The 20,710-nt window shown below is 45.9% G+C and overlaps 1 protein-coding gene across 1 annotated transcript in view; it reads right to left on the bottom strand.

The window, feature by feature from the left end:
• Positions 1 to 20,710, bottom strand: part of DISC1 (DISC1 scaffold protein) — a 199,878-nt gene that overhangs the window by 135,541 nt on the left and 43,627 nt on the right. Inside the window, exons 8-10 of the mRNA XM_045537033.1 lie at positions 17,474 to 17,624; positions 4,533 to 4,662; positions 3,008 to 3,243 (exon numbers count right to left, since the gene is read on the bottom strand). Coding sequence (XP_045392989.1) covers positions 3,008 to 3,243; positions 4,533 to 4,662; positions 17,474 to 17,624 — 517 coding nt within the window. The remainder of the gene's footprint in view (positions 1 to 3,007; positions 3,244 to 4,532; positions 4,663 to 17,473; positions 17,625 to 20,710) is intronic.

The raw sequence follows: 20,710 nt of genomic DNA, 5'->3' as shown, positions 1-20,710 counted from the left end.
ATGATGAGAATGGCCCCAGCACCCTGTATGGCTGGTCCCATCTCTGGGGAGCCCTGGGGCGTTCAGCCAATAGGGGCTGGGGAGCTGCAGGCCTAGCTCCTCCCCACCCACCCCCTCCCCGGCCCAGCTGGGCAGAGAAAGCCCCTGCAGCGGCATATCAGCCATCTCCAAGCTGCTTCTCCATTCGTGGTGGCTGTTGTTCTTTAACCTCCACTTCTGGGCTTTGTCTTTCTCTCCTCTCTGTCTCTCCAACCCAGGCCCAGCCAGCGCCCCTGTAACCAGGGGTTGAGTTTGTTTCATACTTGGTGCCAATGGGTTGTAAAAAGATGTGATATGTTTCTTCCAAATGCACAGCCAGAGACAATTCCTCCATGAGCTGCCAGAACACACTTCCCACAAAGCATGAAAAATCCCAGGAGCTGAGGAATGCAGAACTCAACCGCAGACGAATGCACGCCAGGTGAGCGTTTTCTAAAGAACATTAGCGTCACACGCAGCCCTCCGCGTCATCACGGCTGTCAGTGCTGTAAGTATGCCCACCCCGCTTTACAGTTAGCCACACGCAGGGTCCCAGGCCGAGCTCCCCTGGTTTTCTGGGCACCTAAAGCCAACAAAAACCCAGGGGAGGCTGAGCTGATGGCCCTAGAGAGAGATGAGCTGCAAATTGCCACGTTCCTCCATTTATGCCAAATAAATAAACAGAACCTCACGCCCACATGCAGGGATGTGGCCCACAGACAATCTCAGAAACGGTCACCTCCCCCCTGGATCCCTGGTCGTTTCACTGCCCCATCTCTTCCACGCCCACATCGAAATCCCACTGAGCAGGGCGCGAGTGGAGGCGGCTGGGATGGGACGAGAAGGATGGGGTTGGTGCAGGCAGAGAATCGGGCTCACTGGGTAAAACCGTCCTACACCCCCTCATCAAGGGAAGCCTGGCAGGAGAAAGCAAGGAGTCATTTTACAGCAGAGGGGTTGGAATCCCAGAGGTGAAAGAAGTGCAAGTGAACACGTCTGTTAAATGACTCCCGTCCCTCCACACAGCCCTGCCCTGTCGGCTTCCACACTGTGGACGTCCTGATTCTGCAGGTGCTTCAGGTATCTCCTTTTGTTCATTGGAAGGAAACCATTTTTGTTGGCTCGACTCAAAAGGTAGCTACGATGTCTTCGAGAAGAGAGCACTTCTCCGCCTCCTGCTAAGTTATTTGATCCAAAATGCAGACATTGGAAAATTCAAAGAGCGGAAAATTCCCATCACAGCACCCAGACAGAAAGCCACGAGGTCTCCCCGACCCCAGCACGCGCCCTCTTACTTCTTGCCCGTCTCTAACCGTGGCCGGCAGATTCCCAAAAAGCCACCATCAGAAATGACGGCCTCCATACAAGCCCACAAGTCCCTACCGGTGATACTCCCAGAACTGTCATGTGCTATTAGGAAGTTTCTTTTCAAGTTCATGTGTGGTTTACCCAGGAAAAGAAGCAAACCCTTCCCTTTGCACATGCACATCCGTGAGTTGAATAAATCAGAACCAGCTTCTCTCCAGACAGCCCCTGAGTGTGTAGCTACGAAAATCTTTACGGATGATGATAATAACAGCCATGACGTTGAGTGGCCTGTCGCTCTAGGCTCTCACAATAATACCGGTCTCCACAACTTCTCTTCATGAGACCTCAGGATTTTCCTGTTTCATAGTCTTTCCAGATCTCTCCATCTGGCCTAAGAAGAAACTTCCAAACAACAAAGGCAGCAATTGATGTAGGTAAGATGCACTCCTCTGGCTGGGGCATCTACCCAATAGAGCCCTTAAGTCAGTATTTGCTAAAAGACAGTCAATCCTTCAGAGCAAAAATTAAGTCAACAGGAGCATGGCCAGTTAGTTAAAAATACTGGCCCAAGAATCTGTCTGATCTGTTAAGCCACAAGATTCTGCATCGGCTTCTTTCAAGTGCTCCATTTCTGTGACTCTGTGCTGCATCCGTTCATCTGTGCAACAACCCTATAAGGTAGGTACCTTATCATCCCTTCCTCCTAATCAGCCGACAAGTGCTTGATTGAGGATTCAACCTTCAACCGCAGACAACCAAATAGCGGACTCCATATTCTCAAGCACTGCAGGTGGTGGGTTTTACTGAGTCTTTTCCTCAGTGCAGTAACCGAGCGGAGCATTACCCCCTCTCCTTGTCCTACACCCATGGCACCTGCAGTCCTCACGACCCACCTGCCTACCCATTCGGGGACTACTCACTGTTTCGGTCCAATGTGCGTAAGTGAGCGTTCTGTCTCCAAAATAAGATTATGAGCTCCCGAAGGGCAAAAGGTAGATGTGTAACTTATGGACAGATACAGAACACAGGGAAGATTCTCATTCCCCGTGAGCAGATGAGAAACCAGACTTGAGAATTAATGAACAGGAGTTTGAGTATCAGTTTTCCCTCTTATTAACTAGGACTTTGGGCAAATTGTTTACCTCCTTAAACTTTTTTTTTCCTCATCTGCAAAATGGACACAATAACAGAAGCCATTTATAGAGCAAAGCTTAGCACAGGACCTGGTACGTAGCAGGCACTCCGTAAATCCTAGCTGCCAGTAACAATTCACTCTTCCAGATGGAAACATCGGCACTGAATCTCCCTTTCTTAATGGCTCCCTCCCGCCTTGGGATAGTTTACCTCTCTCCAAATTATGGTCCCCAGCAGAGGTTGGCATCAGAATCTCCAACCAACTGAACTCCAACAGCTCTCAAAGGGAGAGAGGGTGCCCCTGGGGACAGGCAGGAATGCCGGCATTTAGCAGGCTGGGTGGCCGGGCTGTGAGATAGCTTGCAATGCTCAGAAGTGCCCCATGCAGTGAGGGATTTTCCCACCCAAACACCAACAGTTCTTCCGTTGAAAAATACAGACTGCTTAGAAACTATTCATACATGAGAGACAGCAGACAAAACCATTCCAATAGACAGCTCAAAGAGGCGAGTGATCCCAAATCAGTTAGGCAGCCACTGGTAGGTACCTCTTTATGGTTTCCGGTGGCTCCGCACGGAAGCGAATCCGATTGGCTGAGGCCAGGGTGTCTTGCAAGGCCTTGACGACCTCCTGCAGCTGGCCCAGGGACAGCCGCCGCAGCAGGGGAGTCAGGTCACAGCCCTGCCACTGGAGCTGTTGCTCTTGCTCTTCTATTTCCCTTCTCAGCTGTTGATCTTTGGCTTCCAGCACAGACATCCTTGCTTGGAGAGCTTCGATTTCTTTCTGTAGAGAATGAGGAGACCAGATTTTATAAATTAACCCTGCTCATGGCAAACTGCTCTATGGATAATGACTCATTTAAATGAGAATTGGCCAGGTGCACCAGCGCCGCGGAGCTCCCCTTCGGAGGCAGGCAGATTTCTGGAGCTTTGCTGAACTGGAAAAATCACGCCAGCTTTATATTCCTAATGAGTTGGCATAAGGAAAAAACATTCCCTCCCAAGCATTAAATAACTATGGTGGGGGCAGGGGGTGAGCCAAGAATTTGGCTTGGAAGAACCCAGCAAATCCAACATGACTGACTTCATTTTAGGAGGGAGAGTTAGAACCCGGGGCAGCAACGCATCACGCACTTGAGATACAGGCTAAGCCGGTAACATTAGCCACAGACCAGAACAAAAGAGGCAGACAATCCTGGGTGGGTCTGTCCCCAAACATAAGAATTTACAGTATAAAGAAAGGTGAAAAAAAGAAAAACTTCCCGGCTTCTTATGTCTGCAGGATTGAAAGAACAATGAGATGCTGTAGATAGTGTCATGTGGTCTAAAGTTCATACAAATATTAAATAAATTTAATTTCCATCAATATAGCAAGCTCAAGTCCAAGTAATCCATAAAGTATCATCTAATCTTGAGGGCAACGCACCCTCTCTACTCCTGCAGAGGCAGTGCCTCTTCTCTGCTCCTGTTCCTGCTGCAGGCCTCCAGGCTCTGGCATGCAGGGACCCAGTTTCAAGGTCCCCTGCCTCTGGAGAGCTCCCAACTGGCCTCTGGCTGGAACTCAGTGCTGCACCCAGATTTCTAGCCCCCCACAATCCTTGGGCAACTTTCATCCTCTGCTCTGGGCCAACCCTGGGCTCCCATGCAGCCTGCTAAGGACTTAACAACTCTTGCCTCTTCACAACTGCTGCTCACAATGCACCATGATAGGAATTTCCATAAAGGATTTTCACAGCACAGAGCCCTTTCTGCCTTCAAAGGAAGCTTCTAAAGGTCAAAATGATAAGAGGTGACAAATTGGCCTGGCAGACAAGGAACACGAATTCAAAAGGTTATGAGGAATATCGAAAACAGGCACCAACGCTGCTGAGCTTTCAACTCTTGTTTGTAATGAGATTCCTACAAGCCCTCTAGTCATTCCCACTGTCTCTCCTTTTAGTCCTCCCCGGGTTGACAGCCAAGGCTCTAATTGCTATACTCACGCAAAGCAAAGACCCACTTGTTTGGCTGCATTGGACGGAAACGGATAAGAAAAACGTCATCCTGTTTCTTGAAGATCCTTCACCTGCTCACCTGTAACTGCTGCTTCTCCTGAAGAAGCCAGTCTCGCCTCGTGACGGACACACGCAGGTTGTCCTGAGCAGTGGGTTCCAACGGCCAGGGCTCCATTCTGAGTGGGGCTTGGCTGTCATCACTGCTGGCCCTTAAAATAACACAGGTATACATATTAGTACAGGTACAGAGAAGCTGAAATCCCTCGGGTCGACAAGTATCTTAAGAGTAAGAAATTTCACTGAGCATTCCCCAGCCATCCTCATCCTTAGGAGGTATCTACCTATCCTTAGGATGAGGTCCCTATGTAAGTTTCTGCTTTAATGACAATCTGCTGGGAACTTTGCTTTTGCCCATAGCCAAATTTCTGTTACTAGACCTGCACCTTCCCCTAGAGTAGCCCTGGGCCACATGTGACGTGTGCTTAGCCCAAATTAAAATGTGCCAAAAGTGCAAAACACCCACTAGATTTTTTTTAAAGTTAGTACAAACATAGAGAGTGCAAAATAACTCATTAGTAATATTTTTAAGTTTAATACATATTGAAATAATATCTTAGATACGTTGGGTTGAATTCAATGTATTATTAAAATGAATTTCACCTACTTCTTCTTAATTTTTTTCATGTGGCTTAACTAGAGCATTTAAAATCATGTCTGTGGCCCGCGTTATATTTTATTAGACCGCACTGCCTGGGACCTTCCAAACAGGGCCTAATTCTAGAGCTGATGGAGATTCAAAGCAAGCGTGACTGCTTTGCAGGTGCTTGGGTCAGAGCTCCTCAGAAAAGATATGCTAAAGGACTGTGGAAACCACTGGAAACCTGCTTGGCTCCTGCTCTTGCTCCTGCTGGAGGTGACATATTTGGTGACTGCCATACTGGTGAAAATGTGGGGACACGCTTGAGCCTTACGCTGGTCACCTGCCTTTATAGAAGTTGGATCTGTATTTCTCATCAAAGAATCACAAACTCATCCTTAAAGTGTTTAATTTCTAACTCAGTGCAGGTGAGCAGAAAAAAAAAGTTTACCCTAAGCAGAACTAGGTCAGCAATTTAAGAAGCTAAGAAAACACCATCAACTAAAACTAAAAGGTAAAAGACAAGTTGGGAAAAAATATTGCCGCATATATGCCAGAAAAAGGAATACTATTGCTATTTTAGAAAGATTTCTATTAAATCAAGAAGGAAAAGACAAGTGCACCGATCAGAAATTCCAAAAAAGGAATTACAAAGGGTAGAACGTTGAGGAAATTGTTTATCACCAAAAATGGCTTTAAATGCAAATCCAAACAACATAAAATGTCATGTTTCACCTAACAAACTGGCAAAGGTTTGCACAAGCCATAATTCTTTGGTAAGAGCAGGGAATAAGAGTTAAACTTTAATAGAACTTTGGGTCCCACATTCTCACTTCTAAGAATCAACTATGTGGAAATAATCGTAGATGTACACAAAGATCAGCTACCAGAATATGCCATTTTCTCTTAGTAGCCCAAACTGACATCACAGTCATTGCACCCCGACATCAGGGTCAGTGCAGTAAACCACGGCACGGCCCCCAAGGAAGGCCAAGCAGCCACAAGAAGTAAGTCACACGAGACGTATCGCCATGGAAAATGTTCACTATTTATTGCCAATTTTTCAAAAGCAGGTTTTATGGCAGTCTGTATAACGTACACATAAATAATACATTTATAAAATAAAAGACAGAAAAATATCCACCAAAATGCCATCGGTTCTTATCTCTGGGTGATGGGATTAGTTCTTTCAGTCAATCTTTTCTGAGGTTTCTATAGTGAGTGAGCATGTCTTATTTTCATAACTATAATAAAAAATGTTTTCCACCACATACACCAAGCAGCTGCACTAGTGACTTAAATATTTCAACACAGCCAACCTATCCTGTGGCTCTTGGACGTGGCTGTGTTTTCAATAAATCCCATCAATACATTCATCATTGAAGCCTCTCTCCCTTGCAGAGGAGCAGGTATCTGTAGCTTCTACACTTTGAGGCATAAACTCAGTGCCCAAAAAGGGCCAAATTAAACCTTTCCCTCCTCCCGTGTACTCTCCTTCCACACGGCTAGATCTTGTCTGCCACATTTGTCCTTACTTCAGGGCTCAGGGACAAGCATGAAGCTGCAAGTTCTTATTTGTATGTGCACGTGGGGTCTCGCCACCTCTGCATTTCTTCGAAAAGAAAATGATCCCAATATGTGTTGCGCTATGTTCATCTCCTTTCAGTCTTGCCCCACGTCATTCAATCATTCAGAAAACAAAAACATTACTAAGCCCACCTAGTATGTGCCGGGGACACAACAGTAAACCGAACTTGGTTCTTCCAGGGAGCAGAGAAGACAAATGTATCAACAGAAAAATTACAAGGCAATGGGGAAATGCTTGATCCAAAAAACAGACCAATTACTGAAGACTTTTTTTTTTTTTTTTTTTTTGAGACAGAGTCTTGCTCTGTTGCCCAAGCTAGAGTGAAGCTGCATCATCATAGCTCCCTGCAACTCAAACTCCCGGGTGCAAGCCATCCTCCTGCCTCAGCCTCCCCAGTACCTGGGACTACAGGCATGCACTACCACACCCAGCTAATATTTCTATTTTTAGTAGAGACGAGGTGGGGGGATGGCTGGGGGGCATGGTCTCACTCTTGCTCAGGCTGATCTAGAACTCCTGACCTCAAGCCATCCTCCTGCCTCAGCCTCCCCAGTACCTGGGACTACCGGCATGCACTACCACACCCAGCTAATATTTCTATTTTTAGTAGAGACAGGGTGGGGGGATGGATGGGGGGGATGGTCTCACTCTTGCTCAGGCTGATCTAGAACTCCTAACCTCAAGCAATCCTCCTGCCTCGGCCTCCCAAACTGCTGGGATTACAGGTGTGAGCCACCATGCCCGGCCCCAATTACCAAAGACTTTCAGGGCTGGGGTGATTCTCCCACTTCCTGAATCTCAACATGGCACTTACAAAGTCAGTGACCAACCTTGCTGCAAGAAAGCAACGCCTAATATTTTTAGAAACAATACTACAAAATATGTCACCTCAGCATTTCTACGACAGAAAACAGTAGCTCCGGGAAAAGGAACCTCACTTGTGTTCCTGTGCCTGACACAGATTCAGATTCTCTGAATAATCTTGCAAGTCACTCACTTACTGTAACATACGATGCAATTTGGAAACGTATTTTCTGTTCCATGTGCTTGAAGGCAAATGATAACAGTAGCAGTAAAAAAATGTTTAAACTGATAATAAGAAAGTAAACTGCTGTGAACTGAGAATATATGGTACTCTTTTATCTCACTTGCTTCTCACTGCAGACCGAGGATGAAGGCGTTATTATTGCAGTTTTGCTGATGAGGAAAGGGAGTCGCAGGGAGGCCAGGTGACCTGCCCATGGTCGCACAGGCACCATACACCGCAGGTTCTCAGCAAGATCAGCAACTTGTTTCCCCAGCTTCCAGCCACGACCCGGACGCCCCTTCACTGAGTCCCCTCCCGGCTGCTCAGCCCGTGGAGGCAAAGGCCAGCGTTTGGGCCTCACTTCTGCCTTTTCCTAGCCAGGTGTCCCTGACTTACCCAATCTCTCTGAACCTTGCCTTAAAATGAGAATGCTGACCACGATAATAACGAGCATGCCTTCCCTACGTAGCTGATGATAGGGATTAAATTTGTTCAACAAATGACCACTGGGCACCTACCGCATGCAGACCCCACCCTCCCACTGGGACCGTTTGGGGACGGAGACAGAGCACCTGTGTCCTCAGGGAGTTTCCTCTTGGCCTCCCCACACCACAACGTTTGCATCAGGAAAATGAACACTGTGCCCATGTCCAGTGGCCACACCTCCTCCACAGGGAAGCAGACATTAAAGATGAAATACGTCCAAGAAGAGGAAGCGTCTGGAACCAAACTATCCCCAGCTACTAACGTCTGCGGGAGTGGCATGCACCTCCTCCCGTGGGCTCCAGGGTCGCAGCCTGCGTGCACCCTATCCTGTTCTTGACCCTGAGCCCAGGGAGCAAAGGGATTGAGCTCATCTCATGGTGACGGTGACGTCCCCAGTGCCCTGCACCGGATAGGGGCCTAGCAAATATTTGTTCTGACTTAATGAGTCTGTGGCCTAGAAAATCCAGAAGTCGTTTATATTCACTTTTCTATTGCATTAGATCATTTTGTTGAACTAACTTATTTCCCAATTCGCTCTGCTTATGCTAATATTAAGAGTTCCCTGAATTTCCTAAATAGATACCATCTGGGTTGGGATGCGAGTTATTGAAAGAAATCAACACAGAATTGAAAATTAGCTACAGAAGAGCTACAGGTGGGGATTCTCTATAATACCGTTCATTGCATTCATTACTTAATCCATGGGAAAAGCCCCTGCGAATAACCAAAACCCCTCATCTGTCTCTCGTGTCCTTACTCCAGGAGCAGAAAGGGGTCCCCAGCCGGCTGAGTGATGGCCCCGGGACACACTGTCACTCAGTAATGAAGCAAGGGACAGGCATCCGTCTCTCGAATCTGCAGTCCTCTGAGTCATGCTCCCTCTCCCCTCGACAATGTTGTTCCCTTTCTATCTAATAATTCTCAATGTGTAATCCCTAACGTCAGTGCAAATTAGCGTCGTTGCTATAAACTAATCAGTATGTAAAATGAGCAAATCCCTCAGGGGCAAGAATTAAAAACACGCAGCATAGCCCGTTGGCACAGCACTCAGTGCCAGCTAGGACTTGGCTAAGACGCCAGTCTCAGGCCCAGGGTATCATACAGGTCCCCGTCTGGGCCTTCCTGGTACTGGAAAAGTCTCGACCCTTCTACTCTCCTGTCCTGTCTATCAGCAATTTAAAGAAGGACAAAACCCATTTGTGAAATAAGAACCTACACACCACAGGGAAAAATTTAGCTCCCAGTTGCACAGGATGAAATTTTTCATTCCATTGCTGTAACATTCACAGTGTGACTGATGTGAGCACGTATTTCAGTGATACTGAAAAATAATAAAGCAACCACCTGGGTGTCAGTAGCTCCCTCGACAGGTGTGCTTGTGATGGATCTACATTGCCGCCTCATCCCCAGCCCAGCACCCGGGCCCCAGGGCTCTCCAGTGCCCTTGGCTTTGCTCACTGGGCTGCCTGCCGAAGGCTTTGTGAGCAAGAATGTGCCGGGGCGGAGGAGCCAAGCAATTGGTCTGTGAGGATACCCTGCCCCGGATCTGCCCATGCTGTGGTTCCTGCAGCCTCACGGATAACACAGAAGGTCCCTTTCTCGGACCCTAATGGGGTCAGTCTCCATAGTAGCAGAAGAATTGCTGTTTTGGGCCACTGCTGGAATCATAAAATTATAGTCTCAGAAAGCACCAAAATTATTGGGGCCAATGATCTCACAGTTACAGTTAGAAAAATGAGGCCCAGAGGGAGTGCCACTCAGTCCAGACGACCGTTGCTGGCAACAAGAGTTGAGCGTGGCCCTCGTGAATAACATTGCTAATCACAGCCCCCTGTTGGTGACTATTCTATCAAACGTATGTCATACGACTTGTGTGTTTCCACCTCTCCCTCTTTGGGGGATGGTGCTGAAGAAGAGGTTTGGGCCAGTCGTAGGACCACGGAAGTGTGCTTTAAACCTAGAAATAGCTTCCTCATCCGACAGACAATGTCATGAATCACCAAGGCCACTCTGAAAGCACAACAGAATGTTGAAAAATTTCCAGGGACAACAGGTAACTTTGCGATTCTTCCTTACGCGTAAGATTTGGGTCTAAAACATAAGGATCACGGAGTAGAAGTCATATTCCTGAGGAAACTGATCTTCATTGTCCTACACGGTCTTATCCCACTCCTAGAAATGACCACCTTGCAAGAGAGACACGTGCGTGAGTATTTGTTTGGGTTTATGACAGTTACTCCTGATGCCACTGGCCTCAGGACAGACGTCAGCTGAATTTGAATGAAGAGGGACCTTTATTTGGAAGCTTTTATTTATAATCCACTAGTTCCAAAACACGTTGAGGAGTCCGCTGTGGCAAACCTTATTTTCCTTTCTCCCATCCCTTCCTGGGGCCATGACAAGGGGTCCGGAGTCGGTCTCCTGGGCGCAAGACACGTGGCTCACTAGTAGCCCTTTCTGTTCCCCATCTCCAGCTCTAATTCGGGGTTCAGAAACATGTCCTGGTACTGTGGTAACAATGATAAATTTTTATGCCTTATCATAGCCATCTTGCTTTATATCCTCAGTAATGTGTCTCTAACAGTTATTTTCTGCTCTCGCTGAGTGTGTATGGATTCCAGTCTGAGAGCTGATCACCACTGAATTCTGCCATGGTCCCTACATCGCAACCAAAGGGAAATAAAGAACCACATGCTTCGAAGGGAATCGAGGAGGACCTAGTCAAAGAAGGGCTCAGTCCGGAAGCATCATGACGCTGCACCAGTCTCATCTTCTCTGTTCCCACCTCACAGGAGATACGCGAGTAGGAAGTAGTTGGACAGGCAAACCCGAGCTCTGCCTTGATGAGTGCCCCTGGAAAGCCATTGTGTACCTTTGTTTTAAACTTGGTTGTATTTTGTTTGCTTGTGTTTTAAGTTATCCATTGGGAAAACGTCTTTGATGAACACAAACCAGCTTGCACGCACACCTGTGCACGCAATTTAGCTTACAGAAGTGATCAGTGTTAATACACGTATTAGTGAAGAGCCCATGGAAAACACACAGGATGTATAGTTAGAAAAACTGCAAAGCATTAATGAGAAAAAAAATTATCAGGAAAATGTGAAATAGTAGGCCAACTCCCTCTCTTAGGAATAAAGAAAAAATAACTTCCCTTGGATTGTGTGCAAGATAAAGCCTCTCTGTTGTCTGCCGATCCTTGCTATGACAGCACATTGAGGGGTAATTTTTCCTTTTGCTCCAGAATTAGAAACTGAAGCTGAAGGACACGGGCTTAAATGTCCTCCACATTCTAAATCTCAAATGAGGAAGTGGCGGGCCCCACTCTGGGAGCTACACGGGCGGTACTGCCACAACCAGCCACCCCTCTCAACACTCACCCAACCCCTGGCCGTGTAGGAAATGGAGTCTTCCTGAGAGATGCGTTTCCCTCCCCCACTCATGGGAGCAGCGAGGGGGTGAATCCCCCCACTCAAACCAAGAGGAAAAAGTCCAGCGGACTCACTCCTAAAGACTGGGGATGCCCTGGCAGGAAGGAAGACTGGCATCTAATTCTCCAACCCGGATATCTGTCTGGAATTGGGTTCTCCTAATGGAAGAGCCGGAGACAAGGATCTGAATGCAGGTTGTTTTGGGAGAAGTGATTCCCAAGAAACTGGAGTGAGGGAGTGAGAAGGAGACAAAGTCAAGAAGAGGTGCATTACCGAGGCAATCACTACATGGGCAAATGGGTCCCAATCCCACTAGGAACCTTCTAAGGGGAAAAAATGTGTGGAGCATGTCTCAGAACTGTCCCCCTAGAGGCTGAGGAGGCCAGGACATTCGTCAAGGGTTACCTTCAGGGGCACCATCCACCCCCACCCTTATGTTTTAGACCCCTGTTGCAGACAACCCTGATAAAGCTGCTGGAGGCCTGAGTGGGGCACCCCGTAAGCACCGTCCCCCGCTGTGCAGGACATCAGCGGGAGGCCGGGGGCCTGGGACACAAGCATCAACAGTGTCTGCCGCAAAAGCTGCTTCAGCAACACACTTCTGACGCGTTGCTGCCCCCTCGAGCAGGGATGAGGGAATGGGAGCCACATGGTAGGGAGCACAGAGTCTGTCACGGGGGTGGCCTGAACGCCCACCATTTTTGTGCCAAAGATACATGAGCGTCCCGTGAATCAAATGAACGTCACAAAAGTTATCCCCCCACCAATCATACCCATTAGGCAAGGAAACCTGCACAGAGGAGGGGCCAAACAATCTGGGTACCAATATCTACAATACAGGAGCCCAATGAAGCCCTGAAGGTCATTAAAACTCTCTCGCCTGCTGGCAGAACCTGAACAAATCTAGAGTGATCCAGGGTGCCACTCTACACACGTTCAGAGAATTAAACCACACTTATTAAAAAGTTGAATGAAACAATGATTTTTAAGAACAAAGTGACAATCAATAAAAATAAAAAGTAAAGTGCCCGATTGTACTCAAGTGTTTACATGTCCTTAAATCTGAGTCTAAACTACATTTTCCTAATCTGGGATCCAAAGACGCGCTAAGGAGTGAGTGGATCATTCAGAAGATCTGTGAGTCTCTGGAAACCGCACCCAATGGTTTGTACATGTGTGTGCACACGTGGTTTTGTGAAGGAAGTCATCCATAGCTTGCATCAGCTTCTCAAAGAGATACTTGATCCCAAAAAGGTTAAGAGGCACTGATTCGTGTTATTAATTAGTATTGAAATCCTTCCGTGTTGATACAACTATTTTTATTATTTGCAAATACTCTGTTTCCCCCTGGACTAAGAGAGAGCCTGAGACCATTTCTGTCCAGGCTGTGGGCGGGTGGGCGCCAGCCTGGCACCACGTCCCCCTGGTGGCCACTGAGAAAACTGCAGCCCCTCACACGGGGAGCCTGCAAGTCCTGTAATTCACCCGATGACAAACGCCACAGGCCACGTGGGTAGCCGGCACGCTGAAAGACGATTTTTAAAAAATTATTAATAACTATGTAATTGTGTTAATGTGCATTAGAAAAATGTAAGAAAGAAGTTGACTTCAAATCATGATTTTCTGGTTATGGCAATAATGGGACAGGTGGATTTGGCAAAAGAAAAGCCAGGATATTACATAAGTAGCTGAAGTTTGGAAAGTGGTGATCTAATTCAACCCCCTGGTTCTCTGATGAGGGAGGGAAGTGTGGCGAGATTAGCAGCTACCTCAAGCTATGTACAGCTGGTTAGTGGAAGAGACAGGGCCAGAGAGGCTTCCTGACCCCCGTCCAGGGTTCCGTCAGGATATAGCACGACTCATTCTTGCTGGGAGTTTCACAGGCAAAGCTGAAGAAGCATTTCCTCCAGTGCAACTGCACCAACTAAAGTGATTGATCTCTCTCTCTCTCTCAATGGATATCCCCATATATGTTTGCGAACCTATATATAGATACATATACATATGTGCTACACTCACTCAATGAGTATTTATTTAATACTTATTATGGGTCAGCCACTGTTCTAGTCTCTAGGAATAAAAAGACAAATATAATACAGTTTTGTCCTCAACGAGCTTTTCATCTGTCAGAGTAAACAGACACTCAAGGAAACAGATTTGTTAAAGACCTAAGACAGGTGCAATAATTCAAGGTGCTCTGTAATTCCAGAGGGAGGCAGCGCGGCTGATGGGCAGAGCTTTGTGAGGATGGCGGCTTCACTAAGTCTTGAAGAATGAGCAATGGTTGGCAACAGCAATGGGGCATGTGCAAGATCACAGAATCCAGAAACAACTGAGGTGGCTTCTAATACATCAGCATGTGTGGACTGCAGGTGCTGGTGACGGCCAGTCACATTGGGGCAGCTGGAGAGCTAGGCAGAGGCTGGACCGTGAAGGCTTCGAACGTCATGCTAAGTAGCAGGAATTTTATCCTGAAAGCAATGGGGACCACTGAGCATGACATGATCTTTGCATCTGTGGCACTGTGGACGAGGACAAGTTGTTATTTTGAACAAAATGTTTTGTTAGAACAGACTGTTGTGTTTTGAAACAAAAGAATAAGAAAATAAAAGTTTTATTATACCTTCAAAAAAAAAAAGAAGTGAATGGGACATAAACACACAGTATACAGGTAACTCCTGTGAGGAAAAGGAGAGAGGTTCATGGGCCCATAAAGCTAACCAACAGTTAATATCGGCTTGATAAATGTTTAATAAAGACCTATGCTTTTATGGGGAGCATATAAAATAGCTATTTTGATAGGTTTCAAACAGTCAAATATAAGAAATGTCCTGGGGAATAACCTAATGTAATTCAGAATACATGACACTGGTTTTATTTTAATCATGTTCCATGGAAACTCAGCTGAGACCATAACAAAAGCATCGCTTTCCATCCAAATTGCACGAAGGGCTAAAGAGACAGTAATGCAGAAGCCTTTGCCAGCCCGGACTTAAAAGAGGCAGCACAGCCCACCAACATTGTTAAAATGTCCTTACAGGCCAGGCACGGTGGCTCACGCCTGTAATCCTAGCACTCTGGGAGGCCGAGGCGGGTGGATCGCTCAAGGTCAGGAGTTGGAGACCAGCCTGAGCAAGAGTGAGACCCCGTCTCTACTAAAAAAATAGAAAGAAATTATCTGGCCAACTAAAATATATATAGCAAAAATTAGCTGGGCATGGTGGCACATGCCTGTAGTCCCAGCTACTTGGGAGGCTGAGGCAGGAGGATCGCTGAAGCCCAGGAGTTTGAGGTTGCTGTGAGCTAGGCTGATGCCACGGCACTCACTCTAGCCCGGGCAACAGAGCAAGACTCTGTCTCAAAAATAATAATAATAATAATAAAATAAAATGTCCTTACTGCCCAAAGTGATTTACAGATTGAACACAATTTCCATCAAAATACCAATGCCATTTTTCACATATCTATAAAAAAAAAAATCTTTATGTGGAACTGAAAAAGCCCAAATAGCCAAAGCAATCTTACGCAAAAAGAACAAATCTGGTGGCATCACATCACCTGACTTCAAATTACACCACAAAGTTATAGTAACCAAAACAGCGTGGTACTGGTATAAAGGTAGAGAGACATAGGCCAACAGAAAAGAATAGAGAAACCAGAAATAAAACCATATAGCTACAACCAACTGATTTTCAACAAAGCAGACAAAAAAAATACACTGGTGAAAGGATGTCCTATTCCATAAATGGTGCTGGGAAAATTGGATAGTCACATGCAGAAGAGTGAAACAGGATCTCTATTGCTCACCATATACAAAAATTAACTCAAAAAATAATAAATTAATAAATAACAAAAATTAACTCAACATGGATTAAAGACTTAAAGGTAAGACATGAACCAGGCAGGCCTGTTGGCTCACAGCTATAATTCTAGCACTCTGGAGGCCAAGGCAGGAGGATAACTTGGGGTCAGAAATTTGAGACCAGCCTGAGCAAGAGTGAGACCTCGTCTCCACCAAAAATAGAAAAAATTAGGTGGGCATGGTGGCACATGCCTGTAGTCCCAGCTACTCAGGAGGCCGAGGCAGAAGGATGGCTTAAGCCCAGGAGTTTGAGGTTGCTGTGAGCTATGATGATGCCACTGTACTCTACCTGAAAAAAAGACCTGAAACCATAAAAATTCTAGAGGAAAATGAAGGAATAACTCTTCTAGACATCAGCCTAGGTGAAGAATTTATGACTAAGCCCCAAATGGCAAATACCACAACCCTGAAAATAAATAAATTGGGCTTAATTAAATTAACAAGTTTCTGCACAGCAAGGAAAATAATCAATAAAGAGACAACCTACAGAATGGGAGAAAATATTTGCAAATTATACTTCTGACAAAGGACCAATATCCAGAATCTACAAAGAACCAAACAAATCAGCACCAAAAAAAAATAATAATAATAACCCCATTAAAAAGTGGGCAAAAGACATGAACAGAGTTTTTTCAAAAGAAGACAGACAAAAGGACAACAAACATGAAAAAATGCTTAACATCACTAATCATCAGAGAATGCAAATTAAAACCACAATGAGATAAGGGTAAGGTGGTAAGCTTACCCCTATCAAAATGGCCATTATTAAAAAAATCAAAAAGCAATAGATGTTGGCATGAATGCAGTGAAAAACGAACGCTTATACACCGTTGGTGGGACTGCAAATTAGTACAACCTCTATGGAAAACAGCATGGAGATTCCTCAAAGAACTGAAAGAACCATTTGATCTAGCAATCCCACCACTGGGTATTTACCCAAAGGAAAAGAAGTCATTTTATCAAAAAGATAGCTGCACCCGAATATTTATTACAGCACAATTCACAACTGAAAAGATATAGAACCACCCTAAGTGCCTATTAATTCATAAGTTGATAAAAAAAATATGTCACATATATACCATGGAGTACTACTCAGCCATAAAAAGGAATGCAATAATGTCTTTGGCAGCAACTTGGATGGAATTGGAGAACATTTTCCTAAGGGAAGTATCTCAGGAATGGAAAAACAAACACCACATGTTCCCCCTAATAAGTGGGAGCTAAATGGTGGGTATATGCGGTCACATAGTGGTGTAAAGGACATTGGAAACGAAGAACAGGGGAGGCTGGGAGTGGGGAGAGGGATAAAAATGCACCTATCAGCTACAATGTATACTACTCTGGTGACAGGCACACTAAAAGCCCTGGCTTCAGCATCATACGGTTCATCCATGTGACAAAAATACTTTGTACCTCATTACTATTTTAAAACAAAAAATATCCAAATAAATCAAATCTCTCTCAGTCATTCCAATGTGCAGCCAGGACCTATAGCCACTGGGTTAGAAATAGCAATTGCTCTCTATGCATTGCCAATCCCAGCAGAGCACTGGGTGGTCCAAACAGCAAAAGTTGCTGAGGAGCTGGAGGTACAGTCGGGAGGAGGCTGGGTTTTCATCTCTCAGTCAGAGGGGACCCTCTGTGGATCTCACAGGCTTAACACAATCACAGGGGACAGAGCTGCCCTGGACAAGAGGAAATGCACCCACCTTCTCAGAAGTGCGGCTTCCCAGGGGAAGCGAAATGCCCAGGCTGCAGCTGCACTTGCAGAGGGTCTCTCAGTTAAGCAGAAAGGGCTTCTGTCCAGGGAAGCACAACCCACACGGGTCCCTCACTCTGAAGGGTACCCGCAGCCCCTGCACCCAACCAAGCAACAAAGGGATCCTTCCCAGGAAAAGGCAGCTAAGCCCCTCCCAGCTCTTTGCTACGTGGGAGCCGAGAGGGAGGAAGAGACACAAGGAAAAAGTGACAGCAACGACAGATACTCACTGCCGAGCTGCCCGGTGGTGCAAGGCGGCCTGGGCCTGGGCCGCCAGGTGACCCAGGAAGCTGCTCAGAGACGGCTGCTTGGAAGGAAGCTGAAAGTGCAGGCTGCTCTTCTCTTGTTCCAGGTCTTCTAATCTTTGTTTTAGCATCTCCGCTGGAAACCCAAGGCAGTGAGAGAGAGGAAAAAAGAACCATGAAACTCAAAATAGATAACCCAGTAACTCCCAGCTCCAGTCCTAGTCAACCTTTTCCTTAATGACGTCATGTGAGGGTTACCAGTTTCTAGGCCAGCACATTCATCTCTCTGACCGTGCTTCTGAGAACCTTCTTTTTACCAACAACACGGGGCTCCCACTACCTTTTATTCCTCTGACTCTCGGAGATGATGGTTGATGTGTTTATACAGTGGTCATAATTATGAGCCTCACACACAGTGACACTTAATATTAATTATTTTTAAAACCATAATGATAATTTGGCAGAAACAACATGCTGATTTTGATGGATACTATAAAACTGGTTGAAGAAGAAATCAGTGCCCAAGTGTTGATTTTAAGAAATTGCCTGGCAAGATAGAGCCAGACAGTTACTAAGGCCACAGAAGAAATGTTCAAATGCCATCACGTTGTGATGACCACATATCCGCTTCTGTTAGACAGTAGGATTGCTATAATTGTTTAATAATCTTAGGTCTCCTAGGACAAGGTATAAATATAGAATCCCTATAAAATAGTTTTTCTTTAAAAAAAATAAGCTGCAGAAATTGGAATCCCCTCCAATGAGAACTTATCTTCATAATCAAATACCTAGAGAATTGAAAAGTTTCCCAAACAGCTATTTTTAGAGAAATGCAAGGACTGGGTTTTAAAATACCATTCCTCAGAGCTTCCCTCCTGGGGGTCCTGGCCAGGCTGCTGCAGCCACAGAGACTTTGGTCCCCTCCATCCCGGGGCAGTAGGTGGCCCTAGGGCAGCCTGAGGTCCCAGGCAGCCACCTCTGGCCATGAGCACTTGCTACTCACTCCAGCGTGCAATGCAAATATTATCCTTGTCTATGCATGATGAGAAAATGTTTTAGAGGCATTACCCTAAGTTACAAAAACTCCTTTATATGTTCCTACAGCCCAACTCTACAGGCCATTTTCCAAGGAGGCCATTTCTGTAAGACTCAATTCCAAATTAAAACACTTTTTTCAGCAAGCATGCCATTTTGAACAAAATGTTTTGTCATATGCCAGTAGAGGTCAACACTAGTCACAGTGGGCCTCTTGACATGAGTCTTCTCCTGTGCTGGCAGCCCCAAGGCACACACCGGGGTAGAGGAAAGGCAAGGACCAAGTGCCATGCACAGCAAACCCATGTCTCTGGGGCTGTCAAATGAGAGCCCTTCCCACAAACCTGCCATATGCATTGGAACTGATAGCCAGAAACTGAGGATTTACCAAGGATCCATTCTAAGGATGCCAGAAACGGTCATCTGCCCAGGACCAAGTCCCGGGTAATTACCAGGGCTCTTAGTCTGTGCCACCTTCTTCAGAAGTGACCACTGGAGCCAGCTCAGACACCCCACTGACAATACACAATGGAGTCTGGATTGATGGTATTTTCCAGGACAATACTGAAATGTGCCCGTTCCTTAACGCCAAGCATTCAAACGTTACAGGGACTCATTGCTTGATACTTTATTCCCTGCTCTATAAAATCAAAACTTTGTTGAAGAGCAATAAAATTCTGGAGTTACATGCTCTAAAATAACACCCTGCTAAGTGATTATGTATGTAAAGATGCTTCAAGATCTATTACATAGGGATTAGGAGAAAACTTGGGTTTGTGCCTCAATTCTGCCATTTCTAGCTGTCTGACCTTCAAATGACTTAACCTTTCTAATCTTCAGTTACCTAATCTGCAAAAAATGGGGTCAATAATAGTATCTACGTCATAAGGTTTTCTGAGGATTAACTGAGATAATCTATGCAAAGCCTTTAGCATCATGCCTGGCACTTAGTAAGTGTCCAGAAGGATTGGCTATTATTAGCAGTACCATTAAGTACTGTCTTCGAATGTTCACAATAAACTTAAAAACCCAGCCCAGCCTCCCTCCGCCATGGCATCTCCATTTCCACTGCCCTTCCGCCAAGCCCAAGTCACCGTCACTTCTGCCTAATCTCTCTTGCTCCCGCCATGCTTTCTTCACATCACCAACAGAGCAACTTTCCTAACACTCAGCTAGGCACAAACTTGTAAGTGAACAAACGAGCAAAGGAATGCAGAAACATCTGCTAGTCCTTGGCATCGCTCCAAGTGCTTTTGGATATGCCACAGGTTGAGCATCCCTAATGCAAAATCCAAACTCCAAAATGCTCCAACATCTGAAACTTTTGGAGCACTGACATGATGCCACAAGTGGAAAATTCCACACCTGACCTCATGTGATGGGTTGCAGTCAAAACTTTGTTTCATGCACGACAGTATTTAAACATATTACCTAAAATTATCTTCGGGCCATGTGTATAAGGCATATAAGAAACATAAATGAGTTTCCTGTTTAGACTTGGGTCCCATCCCCACCACATCTCATTGTATATAGGCAAATACTCCAAAATCCAAAAAAAAAATCTGAAATTCAAAACACTTCTGATCCCAACCATTTCAGATAAGGGATACTCAACCTGTACTACAAAATGTTCTCAAAGTCCTGGAGGACTCCGTGTGACCTCCACAGGCAAATGTCTGTGCCTGGCACGCAGGACCGTGGGCAACCTTGCCCAGCCTCTCTCCCACGCAGGCTATAGCACTCTGCTCTGGGGCGGCAGACGGCACATCATTAGAAAGAAAACGGAATCACAGCACCAAGGATCAGGGCACCTGGATTCAGGCAACAGCGTTGACAGTAACTTCGCATATCATATTTGACAAATCACTTACCCCATTTGACTCTCAGAGCCTCATCTGCTAAATGGGAGTAATCCCCCCACGAGGTGTTCAAGGAAATCACGATTGTTATTAAACAACAAAGAGGTGTGTTGGAGACCTCCTTGGCTGTGTCAGTTTGGGATGCTGTAACAAAGCACACGGACTGGGCTGCTTAACCAACCAATGTTTATTGCTCACAGTTCTGGAGGCTGGAAGAGAGACCAGGGTGCCAGCATAGTCAGGTGCTGGTGGAAGCCCTCTCCCGGGTCGCAGACGGCGGGGAGGTTACCCTGAGAAATAAGTACACAGATGGAGCAAGGAAGTATAT

Source organism: Lemur catta, chromosome 25 (genome assembly GCF_020740605.2).
Source record: "Lemur catta isolate mLemCat1 chromosome 25, mLemCat1.pri, whole genome shotgun sequence".
Taxonomy (NCBI): domain Eukaryota; kingdom Metazoa; phylum Chordata; class Mammalia; order Primates; family Lemuridae; genus Lemur; species Lemur catta.
Note: the sequence above shows the minus strand (reverse complement) of the source record. Positions and strands in the feature narration are given on the sequence as shown.